General features: G+C 42.3%; 1 protein-coding gene across 5 annotated transcripts in view; it reads left to right on the top strand.

Moving 5' to 3' along the window:
- The window catches only part of Dnm3 (dynamin 3), a 474,394-nt gene that overhangs the window by 179,460 nt on the left and 281,804 nt on the right, over positions 1–13,130 (top strand). For all 5 annotated transcript variants that reach the window (XM_050158367.1, XM_050158366.1, XM_050158369.1 and 2 more), the window contains exon 11: positions 5,564–5,650. In XM_050158367.1, the coding sequence (XP_050014324.1) occupies positions 5,564–5,650 (87 nt within the window). The remainder of the gene's footprint in view (positions 1–5,563; positions 5,651–13,130) is intronic.

Raw genomic sequence — 13,130 nt, 5'->3', positions numbered from 1 at the left:
ACCCAAGTCCTTCGCGCCAGGAGCTGGCTCCTTTCCCCTCCCCTCACCAGCTTTGTGGATTTCCCAAATGCCTTTTGGGAAACAGAGGCTACTTCTGTGCTGTGAGGAGGAACCTCACCATTTCCTGACAGCTCTGCACTAAAATCGCTCCTCATTTCCAGGCTTTTGTGAGCGTGGGTGAACATAGTTCCCTGTCTTCATAGCACTTTCTTCAGGGACAACCATTTTTCTCAGCTCCTGAATAAATCCAACAAGATGTCAAACACACGTAAAAAATGGCTAGGGACTTTTGAGGGTGGTGTGCTTAATTCACAGAAAATGAAATAAATTTGAAATGTTTTCATGAGCAGTGCAGTCATAATTGCTGGTTAGTTCATAACCAGTGGCCAACATCTGAAGGTTTACAGCTTTTAGATGAAAAAGAAAAAAAAGAGCCCATATCTATGTCAGTGAGACTCACAACGTCGGATCTAATAGATGAAGGAAACTGTTGTAGCTTAGGTTTGTTTTCTCTGGGAACCCTGCTACAGGTCCGTGAACAATGATTTCCCAAAAACCTGTATTTTTGCTTGAGGCATCAGACGAGTTACTTTTGAGGCCTTGGCTGGCTCATGCCTATCCCGGGAGAAACTGAATTGCTTGGCTCTTATGATCTGATTAATTCATGCTTAGTAAATTTTATAAGTCTGTAATTTTTGCTTTATTGGATGGAAATACCTTTCAAGTGTTTCTTTTACCCTCAGAGAAAAATGTGGTTCATACTGAAATTTTTATAAGGAGGTTTCCCAAAATAATTATACACAACTCCACATAACACTTAAAATATTGAACATAATTAAGATGCAGTTTTATATTTTTTTTTATTATAAGGCTACTTTCTTTCAGGACATGTGTCATTGAAATTTTCTCAGAATCAAACGTTCATGGGTTGGATTCTGAAAAAAAAAGTTGTATTATTTCTTCATTGAATCTTTATTATTTAAGAATAGTAAAGGTATTTGGAAGTAATTTGTCACTTAGTCGACATACAGTGTGACTGACAGATTGTGTCTCATGCAAGGGCATTTATTCCCAAGAGGCATTCTTATGGTAGGCTTCTCCATGCATATTTACATAGTTAACCACCCTGTCCACACTGCAAGATTCTCCATCAGGTGCTCTGACATGGTGAGTACAGGGCCAGTGGACAGCGGTGGCCTAGCGAGGGATGTGATGGAAGTCACGGAATAGAAAATGTCTGTAGCCGGTAGCAAAGCCTTCCTTCACTGATGCCTCATGAATAATTGACAGAATACAAGTAATTAGTGGGGAATTAAGGTCTAAATATGGTGCTTTCTACATCCACACTATTTAGGCAGGCACGATTAGAATTCTTCGCAATGTAGACTTGTAATGAATTTGAACGCCAGAGTAGAAGACCTTGAGAGTTATAATGATTTCAATGATTATGGAAATTGTAATTGCACATGAAGAGATGTGGAAGTGAGGCGGACACGGAGCTGGCAATCAGGACAGAGTGTGCGCGCAGGAAGGAGGGCTGCATAAACACCCAGCCATTCCTGGTAAGCGAGCTGATGAGGTGGAGGCCACAGAGCCTAATCAGAATTCATTTTGAATACCAGAAGGGCTTTGATGTCCCCTTTTCTGTGTGCATCATAAGAACTGAGCACCACAAAACTCTCAATGAAAACCAACATTTTTGAATTGTATGCCCCCAGAATTCTTTGTAGATCAGGCTCAGAGCAAATGTATTCATTTCACTGATGCTTTCAGTGATGGTTATGGCTCGCACTGCCTGGTGTTGTCGCTAATCCTCCCCCTCTTCCATTCCCTGCCACACACACATGTGAGGTCAAGGATTTTGTTGTTTTTCTTTTGTTTCCCTAAGAATTTAGTCTGTTTACTTTTGTTTCAGTTATTGGTACAAAACTACAGACTGCTTTCATGGTTGAGTTGAGCTCAGTGGATAGAGCAAGTTTAAAAAGATTGTGTGTGTGTGTTTGTGTGTGTATGTATATATATATTCACACACATATGGTATACATGAGTGTAGAGGTCAGAGGACAACCTCAGGTACTGCCCACTTTACTTTTGGAGACAGACTCTCTTAGTGACCTGGGACTTGTCATGCAGGCTGGCCTTGCTGGCCAGTGAGCCTCAGGGACCGTCCATTTACAGCCTTCCCAGGAACGGGATCACAGACACGTGCTGCCATCCCTGGATTTCTTTTCTTAAACATGGTTCTGGAAGATCTACTTGGTTTTTATGCACATACAGTAAGTGCTTATGAGTTACAAAAGCAGTTAGATTTCTCTATTTTTCTGATAGTGGTATAAAATACTCTTCTCTAGAAACCTCTTGAGAGGATGAACTTGTGCTGAGTTGAATGAGTTACTACTATTCATATTGTATCATGTTTGTTCAGCTCTCTTCTCACAGGCGACAAACTTGTACCATTAAGAGACAGGGTGACCTTGTTCTTCTGCTCTATGAAGGGCCGGAGCTTTTATCCTTCTGGGAAACAAATATGCAGTGTGCACAGTGACCCAGGTGACCTCAAGCAGCGTCTCTCAGGGAGGCCTTTTCCTAACCTCTTCCAAGCTTGAGGAAACTTTGTTCAAAAGCTGAAGTTTGGAAGGTTCTTAGTGTATCTGAGGGTTCAAGGTGGTGTTTTGGCCTCAGCACACTATCTATTTGGCTGCTCAGTTTTCTTCCCTTATTTCACACTGTGAACGCCGTGCCATCAGACAGCATGAGGATGCGATTTGAGGGGTTGGGGCAATGGATCTGCAGTTAAGAATGTTTGCAATACAACCAAGAGGACTGCACATTGGATCCTGTTACCTTGGTAGCAAGCTGGGTATTTCTGCAAATGTTTGAGATCTCAACTCTGAGGAGGGCAGAGGCAGGAGCATGGCTGAGGTTTGCTGGCTTTCAGTCTAGCTAAGAGTAAACCCCAGCTTCAGGGAGAGAAGCTGCTTTGGAGAAATAGGCGGAGAGTGTTGGAGAAAAACACCTACACTCTCTTCTAGTCTGTACAGGTATGACATACCCATCCATGCATAAGCACATACAGTCAGTCACATAGGCATTCAGATATACATTACATAAATGTAAATAAATATATTAATTAAAAACATATTTTGCAATGGCCACTGATCTACTTTGATTTGTTTAATATCATTGATACTTAGGTATTAAGTTTCTGTTTGTCTCATTTTGCCATTCCAATTAATGTTGTAATAAAAGTCTTTATGATCTTTCACCTGTCAGAATGGCGAAAATCAAAAACACCAATGATAGCCTTTGCTGGAGAGGTTGTGGAGAAAGGGGTACACTCATCCATTGCTGGTGGGAATGCAAACTTGTGCAACCACTCTGGAAAGCAGTGTGGAGGTTTCTCAGGAAATTCGGGATCAACCTACCCATGGACCCAGCAATACCACTCTTGGGAATATACCCAAGAGAGGCCTCATCACACAACAAAAGTATGTGCTCTACTATGTTTATAGCAGCATTGTTTGTAATAGCCAGAACCTGGAAACAACCTATATGCCCTTCAATTGAAGAATGGATGAAGAAAGTATGGAATATATACATATTAGAGTACTACTCAGCAGTAAAAAACAAGGACTTCTTGAAGTTTGCAGGCAAATGGATGGAAATAGAAAACACCATCCTGAGTGAGGTAAGCCAGACCCAAAAAGAGGAACATGGGATGTTCTCACTCATATTTGGTTTCTAGCCATAAATAAAGGACATTGAGCCTATAATTCGGGTTCTTAGAGAAGCTAAATAAGAAGGAGAACCCAAAGAAAATCATATAGGCATCCTCCTGAATATTAAACTTCATCAGGCGATGAAAGGAGACAGAGACAGAGACCCACATTGGAGCACCGGACTGAAATCTCAAGGTCCAAATCAGGAGCAGAAGGAGAGAGAGCACAAGCAAGGAACTCAGGACCGCGAGGGGTGCACCCATACACTGAGACAAGGGGATGTTCTATCGGGAACTCACCAAGGCCAGCTGTCCTGGGTCTGAAAAAGCCTGGGTTAAAACCGGTCTCACTGAACATAGTGGACAATGAGGACTACTGAGACCTCAAGAACAATAGCAATGGGTTTTTGATCCTACTGTACCTATTGGTTTCGTGGGAGCCTAGGCAGTTTCATGGATGCTCACCTTACTAGACCTGGATGGAGGTGGGTGGTCCTTGGACTTCCCACAGGGCAGGGAACCCTGATTGCTCTTTGGGCTGACGAGGGAGGGGGACTTGATTGGGGGAGGGGGAGGGAAAGGGGAGGCGGTGGTGGGGAAGAGACAGAAATCTTTAATAAATAAATAAATAAATAAATAAATAAATTGAAAAAAAATAAAAGTCTTTATGATTTTACCTCAGAATCCTGGGAAGTTGTTAGGTTGAAGCTTATGTGTGTGAGAGAGAGAAGGGGGGGGGGAGGGATGAAGGGGAGTCATGGGAGTTTGTGTATGTATTTGAGATTCTTGGTAAACATTTCCAAATTTCTTTCCAGGAAATTTGCCTTCATTGACCTAACCTCTCAGCTAACCCATGCTGGCCTCAGGCTCTAAGTTCACCTGTTATCTTATAAAAATAACAGCAACAAACTGATGATATAACATTTACTATTTTCCTCTGCATTATTGCTAATTCAGTTTAATGTTTGCCTTCTTCATATTGACTACTACATGTTTATTAACTGAATCTCATCCTTTACTGTTTGTATTATGCTATTTTGTTATTATCAATGTATACATGTTTTCATATAATTGAAATTAGTCATTTACTTAGAATTAGCCATGGGCATGCCTGTTCTTTTCTATTTCCACTATTGCCATCTCTGTCAAAGCTACTGTTATTTCCTCTCTGATTTTTTCAGGAGTCAGAAAGTCTTGTCAAGCCTCTTCTTGATGCTCTGATGCATCCACTTGGTATCTTGGTTAGGGTTTCTATTGCGATGATAGAACACCATGGCCAGAAGCAACTTGGAGAGGAAAGGGTTTATTTCAGCTTACACTTGTACGCCATAGTCCATTATCAAAGGAAGTCAAGGCAGGAACCTGAAGGCAGGAATTAAAACACACAGCGCGGGAGTGCTGCTCATTGGCTTGCTCCCCATGACTTGTCCAGCCTGCTTTCTTCTACATCTCACTGGCACCTGCCCAGGGCGACACTGCCAACAGTGGGCAGGGCCTCTCACATCAATCGCTGATTAAGAAAATGCACTGCCAACTTGTCTACAGGCAAATGTTCTAAAGGAATCTTCTCAATTGAGAGTCCCACTTCCCAAAGAGCCCCAACCTCTGTCAAGCTGACAGTAAACTAGCCATGACACTGGGTTTCAGCTTCATTTCTAGACAACGGCTGTCCTGGCTTTGAGGCATCCCCTGCCTGTTGACAGAGCTGCTGGGGTTCATCTGCAGAAGTTCATGTCTCCTGTCTTGCTCTCAGAAGGGGCAGGCAGCCTTGCTTCAGCACCTCTGCTCTGTTTCTATGGTACAACTGTTGTGCAATATTAATGCCCAGGTTCGTTTTCTTGACAGTTGGCGAACTTCCCCAGGCTTTGTGAGGAAACAGAAAGGATTGTTGCTAACCACATCCGTGAGCGAGAAGGGAAGACCAAGGACCAGGTGAGTAAGCTCTTGCCTGGTATCAGGGCCTTTGTGGGAGTGGAAGGATTTTACCAAGGTGCCTTGTCACCAGTAGGTGGCTTAGTCCTCAATGACAAAACAGTGTGACACGCAAGAATATCATAATTACTTTTACTTTTCATGAATTATATATGAGTTACTACTATACCAATATTGGATAAAATATAAGGACATTTAGCAATGTCTCCAGAAATCTAAAATTGAATATAAAATCAACAATACAAGTCCAGAGCCAAGTGTGGGAGCTCACACCTGCAATCTCTGCACTGGAGAAGCAGAGGCAGGAGGATTGCCTCAAGTCTGAGGTCAGCTTGAGCTACAGTGTAAAACCCTGTTTCTGAACAAATCAATGACCAGGAACAATCTGCCTTCCAAATAGGAAGCTCTGTTATTTTCCCCTCAACTTTTTAACACCATCGTGTGTACCTTTCCAGCATGTCCACACCACTCATAGATGAGCGCTAATCCGGAAACATACCGCACTGTTTTTTTTCATTTAGATGAAATTCTCATGTATTAATGGATTTGTATATAAACTGCAGGATATTAAAGTTTTTTCTAAATATTTTTCTTGCAGGTTTTTATAACTTGCTTATGCAATCTACATTGGAGAAAGACGTTTAGGAATTAATATTTTAAACATTCAGAACTATCTTGCTAATTCACTTGGCTTCTAAGGAGTGACCTTGAAGCCATCTTTGGACCCTCACTGACTTGGAAAGATAATTTTTAAGGGAGGATACTTTATTTGAGAAAAGAAGAACACATTCTTATGTCAAAATGGCCCTTTCTTAGTTACTTATCAACGCTCTTCCACGGCACAGCTGCGAGCATCATGTGGAGCGAATATTGGACTTGGGCCATGTGTTCTCTCCCAAGTAACAGTGTGTTCTTGTGAAAATCACTTCTTAGGACTGTTGTTGTTGTTTTCAAGGGCAGAATTGGGATGTCGTTCTATATGGTCTCTGAGTGCCCCCATAAGTTAGTATTCCAAGATATTGGGATTATCAGGTGGGCTGGAATGAGGAAGGGGGAAAATGAAGAAAAAGAGAAGAGGAAAAACTAGAGAGTAGAAATCCCAGTAAGGGAGACGCGTACTCTCGCATAGCATGAGTGTACAGATGGGAGGGGGAAAGTAGGAAGTGGGGGGAGTACCAGAAGCTTGGCAGGCTGGGGCATTTGTGAGGGACCCCAGCAAAAACCGCTTTCTCTGCTTGAGCTCAGGACTGATTGGTACTTCTTTTTATCAGAGTGCTTTGAAAATTAATTGCCCACTATTTATAATTTCCACTTGTTTTCCAGCTTTTACAATCTTGGATAACATCCCAACATAAAGAAAAGAGGTATTGTAACTCAGCCAGCATTAACTCCCAGGCCAGTGAAATGAAGCCAGGAACCAGACATATAGGCCCAAGCTCTCCCCATCTAATGTCTTGGCTGCTGTTGGACCAATACCGCTCAGTTCTATAAAATCCTGTAATTGTAGCACTTAGGAAGTAGAGGCGGGAGGGTTAGGAATTCAAGCTCATTTTCTGTTATGTAGCCATTTCAAGAGCAGGCTGGGATACATGAGATCCTGTCCTATTTTTTATTTTCGTTGCTTGTGATAAAACAACCCCAACAAAAGGCAGCTTAGGAGAGAAAGGATTGCTTTCGGCTTACCGTTCCAGGTTATATATAGTCTATCACTGCAGAACACCTAAGGGGGCAGGGACTGGAAACAGCTTGTTACATCACCCATAGTCAATAACAGAGAGAAAGGAATGTGTGGCCCTTGCTCAGTCTCACACTTGTCTGATCAGGACCCTGACTGGGAAATGCCCACACTCAGGGTGGGTCTTTCCACCTCAAGTAACCAAGGAAAAAAAGTCCCTTCCAGACGTGGCCACAGGCCAGCCTGATATAGTCTATTCCTCATTGAGACACTCTTTCCAGGCAACCCCGGGTCATGTCAGGTTGTCAGTGGAAACTCCCTGTCGTAGACCTGGTCTCTGTCGGGAAACAACAAGCGGCTCTCTCCTTCTACAACAATCATCAGCTGTGCATACGATCTTAAATAAACAAGATGCTCTGACTTGTGTTTTTATCCTATACCATTCAAATGATGACGTGTAAACTTAACTCATAGGGATCCTAAGTAAAATTGATACTGAGAAACGTAGTATGTTGTTTTGCCACCATTGTGACCTATGTAGGTCAGGTGTTGATGCTTCCATGATTTCTTTTTCATTCTTTCATTTTTTTTGTTTCACTAAAATGACATATTCAGTTTAGCGTTTGATCTGGAACAACTAGGCCCCAGTGTCCAAGAACCAGCCCCAAGAGTCATGGAAGAGTAAGCAGACAGACCAGTGGCTACACAGACCTAAGTTCACACTACACTTGCTTGACTGGAGCATGGCCCTAGCTTGCAGCAACATAAAGGGGGAGCCCAAGATTTGCTTCTAAAGTCACCAGGACTAAAGACATTACTTCTGATTTGACTTATTTTATGTCATGCTAATATCGAAGAGTCAGACAGTCCTGGCATCAAGATCAGCTCCTAATACTGCTAGCAGCCTAATAGCACTGTCTGTTCATAGTGTGCAGAGAGGCTGTGTGAAGAGGTGGGTGTGGTCTAGGGCTACTCAGAGCCAAGCATAGTGATCACGATTTTCAAAGGCTATGATTGAGTCAAGATGAATCACTGCACAATTGTGGAGTATGGCAGGCTAGCCCACGGTTCCCTGGAGCTCTAATGGCTATTAAGATGGTGTCCTCTGAGCTTAGACTATCTGACCTCAAATCTAAGCTCCAACTCTTACTTTCTACGTAACGTCTTGTAAGTTATTTGGATTCTTTAAAAATATTTAGTGTGTGTGTGTGTGTGTGTCTGTGTAGGTTCATGTTTGTCATGATGTATGTTTGGAAAAGCCAGTCTGTGAAAATCAGTTCTGTCCATCACGTGGGTAATAAAGGTCAAGCTCAGGTCATAGGCTTGAAGCAAGTGTCTTTGCCTATTGAATTATTTCACTGTCCCCGCTTGCATTCTTTATATATAGTTCTGCACCCTTAGGCTACACAGTGGTGGTTAACTCATGGCCATTTTGGAAGGAGGAAATGAGTGACTCTACTTACCTTTGCATCACCATGAACATAGTATCCCACAGAAACAGCCCAACAGAGGAAAGCTTTCTTTTGTATTCCTTCCTCCTACAGTCCCAAGTCGGGATTCCACCGAAGCTCACTCTGGGGGAACCAGTGGGTTTATTAGGCATGCTTACAGAGCAGTGGGGGAGTAGCTGTAACAGGAGAATGGGCGACCTTAAGCAGCCGCTGTAGGAGGTCCACACCTAGCATGGATGGTGTAGGGACTCCTCTGTGGTAGTATAGATGGAGACCCTTAACCTTTCCCTAGAAATATCCTCTAGCCCTTCTCAGAGAAGGTTGGGAGGATATTCAGGTAGGAGTCCCACGAACCTCCCCATCCCCTTCTAGGAGGGAAAGGAGGGAAAGCAATAGTCCACAAGCCCAGCTGTGATGATCTGTGGTGAGCAGGTACAACCTAAATTTTGACAAGGCAGCAGTTTGGCTCACAAGGTAGTCCTGTACAGAGGGCGGTTATAGCCTTCAAAGACTGCCCCCTGGTGACACACTCCTTCCAGCTAGGATCCTAAAGTTCATTCTTCCACAACACCACCATCATGTGGGTAACAGGCATCAGAGCATAAGCCAGGGAGACAAATTCACACTGCAACACTTCATCCATACCACCAAAGGCTCATGGTTTGTCATGATGAAAGGTGCGCTTGATCAAACCATAAGTTTCTGAGGTCTTCACATTCTAATATTGTTTGAAGTCTAAGCCAGAGTCTCTACTCAGACTCAAGGCTCAAGGCAATCTCTTAGCTGTGAACTTTTGTAAAAGGAAAAAAGAGAGTTACATACTTCTCATACATAATGGTTCAGAGCAAAATAGCAGAGAGAGAGGGCAGTAAGGAAAAATTGGACTCAACTGAGACTAAAGCCCAGAAGAGAAAATACACAAAACTCTATTTCCAGCATCTAGGGAATATAATGGCATTATCTGAGTTCCAGTGGGCTCAGGTAGCATTGGTCTAATGGTCTAACCATTTTCAGTGCTCAAAAGTTTCTTTCTTGGGCTGGCTCCATTCATTGTCTCTACGTTTCACTTCCCGGCACCTCACTATCCTGCAGTTCCCACTGTAATTCAGTCACCGTGCTCATAACTTCCTATTATGTTAAGGTATTCCTGCAAGGAACCTGACCCTGGGATGTGATGCCTGGTCTTATGGCCTTTTCCTCAGAGTGTAGTGGAAGTCTCCACGACCCCATACGTCTTGTGTTCTGCATGCCTGCAAAACATGCACTTCACGGAGAATGGCAAGTTGTACTCTCTGTCTGAACAGTAGTCAGGCCCTCTTTGACTGTGGCTGTAGTAACTTTAATTGCCGAGGTGGCTGAACACAAATACACCTTTAGATGTGGCCCTTTGTGAACAGGGTGTTCCGGAGGCACTTGTTTATCTAGGGGAAGTCTTTGAAGTGAGTTTGAAGGTTTATACCTGGGTTCTATAATGGGTAGAATATGTCCAATATCTGAAATATACTTGAGAAATTCCCATTATCTTGTGTAGAGTGCTTGGATTTTCTTTAATGGCTCTAAATTCTTTAAAAGCTACAGCTATTTATCTGCCAGTGCAAATGAGCTCATTTTTCTTCTTGAACAGCATTTCCCACATATCTTGCTTTTTGCTCCTGATGCTTGCTGTGAATCTTACTAAAAGCAGCCAGCAGTAAACCATACCTAAGATGTCAGGATTCTATGCTGTCTGGAAGTCCCCTCACCAAATAACCAATCCTTCACTTTTGCACCCAGACTTAAAATTTTCAAGACACAGGCCAAACAGAGACAATTCTTTGCCAGAATATAATAATTGTAAATGTGAGACAGTCTAGGGTTTCTCTAACCCATGTCTCAAATTTTCAAATTCCTCCCATAAACCATTTCTAATGCCCAGGAACTACAATGGTCAACTGGTCCCCAACAACCCAACTTGTCTAGTGCAATCTTTCGGTATTAGTTACTTTGGCATTGCTGTGATCACACTATCGGAGATAAACGACCTAAGGAGGAAACACCTATGCTGAGTCACAGTCTCAAAGGCTTTCAGTCCATTTTAGTGGGACGATATGGGGAAACATCACAGCTCATGGTGGCGGGAGCATGTGACAATCTGTTCACATGCTGACAAACCAGGAAGCAAGGACTGAAACTGGAGCCAGGGCTGGTTATAATTGCCAAGGGTCCGCCCCCAGTGACTCTGACAGCCAGGCTCTACAGCAAGGATCCAGGACTCCCCCAATAGCACTGTGAGATGGGGACAAAGCATTTAAAGCATGAGCCTGTGAGGAGTGTTTCAGATTAAAGCCGTAGCATTAACTGGAGCTGCTCTTCATTCACTAGGGCACAGTAGAGGTGGGAAATGATGGCTTTCTTGACTTCAGAGGAAGGCTTCCTTCCACCTATGTCTTTAATGTACTGATCAGTCCATTCTCTAAGTGGGGGGATAGAGATGGGATAGGTGTCTTTCTATTTTTTTTAAAAGTATTTATTTACATGTATGTGTGTGGGGTGTATATGCACATGTGTGAGTGAGTATATATACATGTGTGTATACAAGTACACGAACTTCTGCATGTGCACAGAAACCAGAGGAGAGCATGGGGTATTCTTATGTAGCACTCTCCACTTGTTATTTTGAGGCAGAGTCTCTCTCTGAATATGAGGCTAATGCAGTGGTTCTTAACCTACGGGTTGCTACCTCTTTGGCAAGCCTCTATGTCCAAAAACATTTACATTATGATTCATCACAACAGTAAAATTACAGTTATGAAATAGCAATGAAAATACTGTTTTGGTTGGGGGTCACTACAACATAAAGAACAGTATTTAAGGGTCCCAGCATTAGGAAGGTTAAGAACCACTCGGCTAGTGCTTTGTTGTCTAGGCTGAATGCCAACAAGCTCCAATGAAGTCTATGTCTCTCTTGAAGCAGGGGTCTCAAGCACATGTTAGATTCCCATCTTATTATGAATACTGGGGTCCAAATACCAGTTTTCATGATTATGTAACAAGTGCTCCTAACCACTGAGCCACCTGTCTGGTTTTAGGTCTTCCTTTTAAAGTAATGATCCCAGGGCCTGAGAGATATTTGCCACCTCTAGAAACTTGTGGTCACTCCTGCTTTGGACCTGTGTAGCATGGGAGAAAGACATGTTTTGGAAATTTAATTATTTCATTTTGGATAGATGTCCCGTTTGAATTCTGGACTGTGTGCTGTCTTGAGCCTTGTACTTTTGATATATCTCATCTGATATTGGCCCATTTTCTCAACTCTCTATGTCTCTGAAATTCCTTGGGACATTCCTACCATTTGTTTTTAAAACTTTTTTTGAATTATTAACCACCCCTGCTCAGGAAACATTGAGGGATAGAAAGGAATCCTCAAAATTAAACATGAAAACTCATAAATATTTAAGTTTTGTTCTTAAAGGATTTTCAAGCATCATATGCACCAGCTATTCTTCTAGATGTTTCTACATTCCTAACTACATGTAAAAAAGTTGTTTGGTGAGTGACTGCGGCTATAGGTGGTGAATTTATTTTTCTTCAACTAACTATTCAGCGATTGAATAAAACCAAGGGGATAAACTCTGAGAAAGTGAAAATGTGAGGGAGAAAAATGCACTGTTTTCCTTTTCCTCCCCCACATGCAACCTGGCCCTTTTCCAAGGGTGAACACAGACTCCCAATTTCCAGGAATATGAATGAGAACAGCCATAGCTTTTGTTTTTTTTTTTTTTTCATTGTTTTCCTACACTGCAGTCCAAGTTAATGTGTTTCTGCATCCAGGGTGCTCATAATAGCTGTAGGTTGCACTGGCAATTACGTGGATATTTTGCTCTCTATGCTAGAACAATATATTTGTACTTAAACGTTATACTCTATGGGTAAGGAATCTCAGCAAATATGTCCAGGAACATAATGTTTAAGAGAATCTGACTTGATTAGTGTGAGAATAGAGGTAAGTATAGCTAAATTAATAATAATTCCTCAGTGTTTTTCAAGAAATAAAATTAAATTTGAGTCTGATATGAAGTTTTTCTTTTTTTATGGAAATGGGATGTTACTGCCCTAATAGTTCCTATGTCTTGGCTTAATTTCTTTTGGTCGTAGAGTAGTTGTTCTAACCCATTTCTAATATTCTGTGTAGCCCACGAGCTGGCTTACCAGGGAGGATCTTAACCTGTGTCTGTCTGGAGCGGGAGAATCATGGCGACTCCTTCACTAAGCTTCTTTCTCCCAGAATTCTCTTCTGTTTACTCCGCCTACCTAATTTTCTGTCCTATGAGGGCCGAGGCAGTTTCTTTATTAATAAGAAATCACTCCCACATCA

This window comes from Alexandromys fortis, unplaced genomic scaffold, assembly GCF_014885135.2.
Source record: "Alexandromys fortis isolate MF-2015 unplaced genomic scaffold, M_Fortis_MF-2015_v1.1 scaffold_97, whole genome shotgun sequence".
NCBI classification, from domain to species: Eukaryota; Metazoa; Chordata; class Mammalia; order Rodentia; family Cricetidae; genus Alexandromys; species Alexandromys fortis.
Note: the sequence above shows the minus strand (reverse complement) of the source record. Positions and strands in the feature narration are given on the sequence as shown.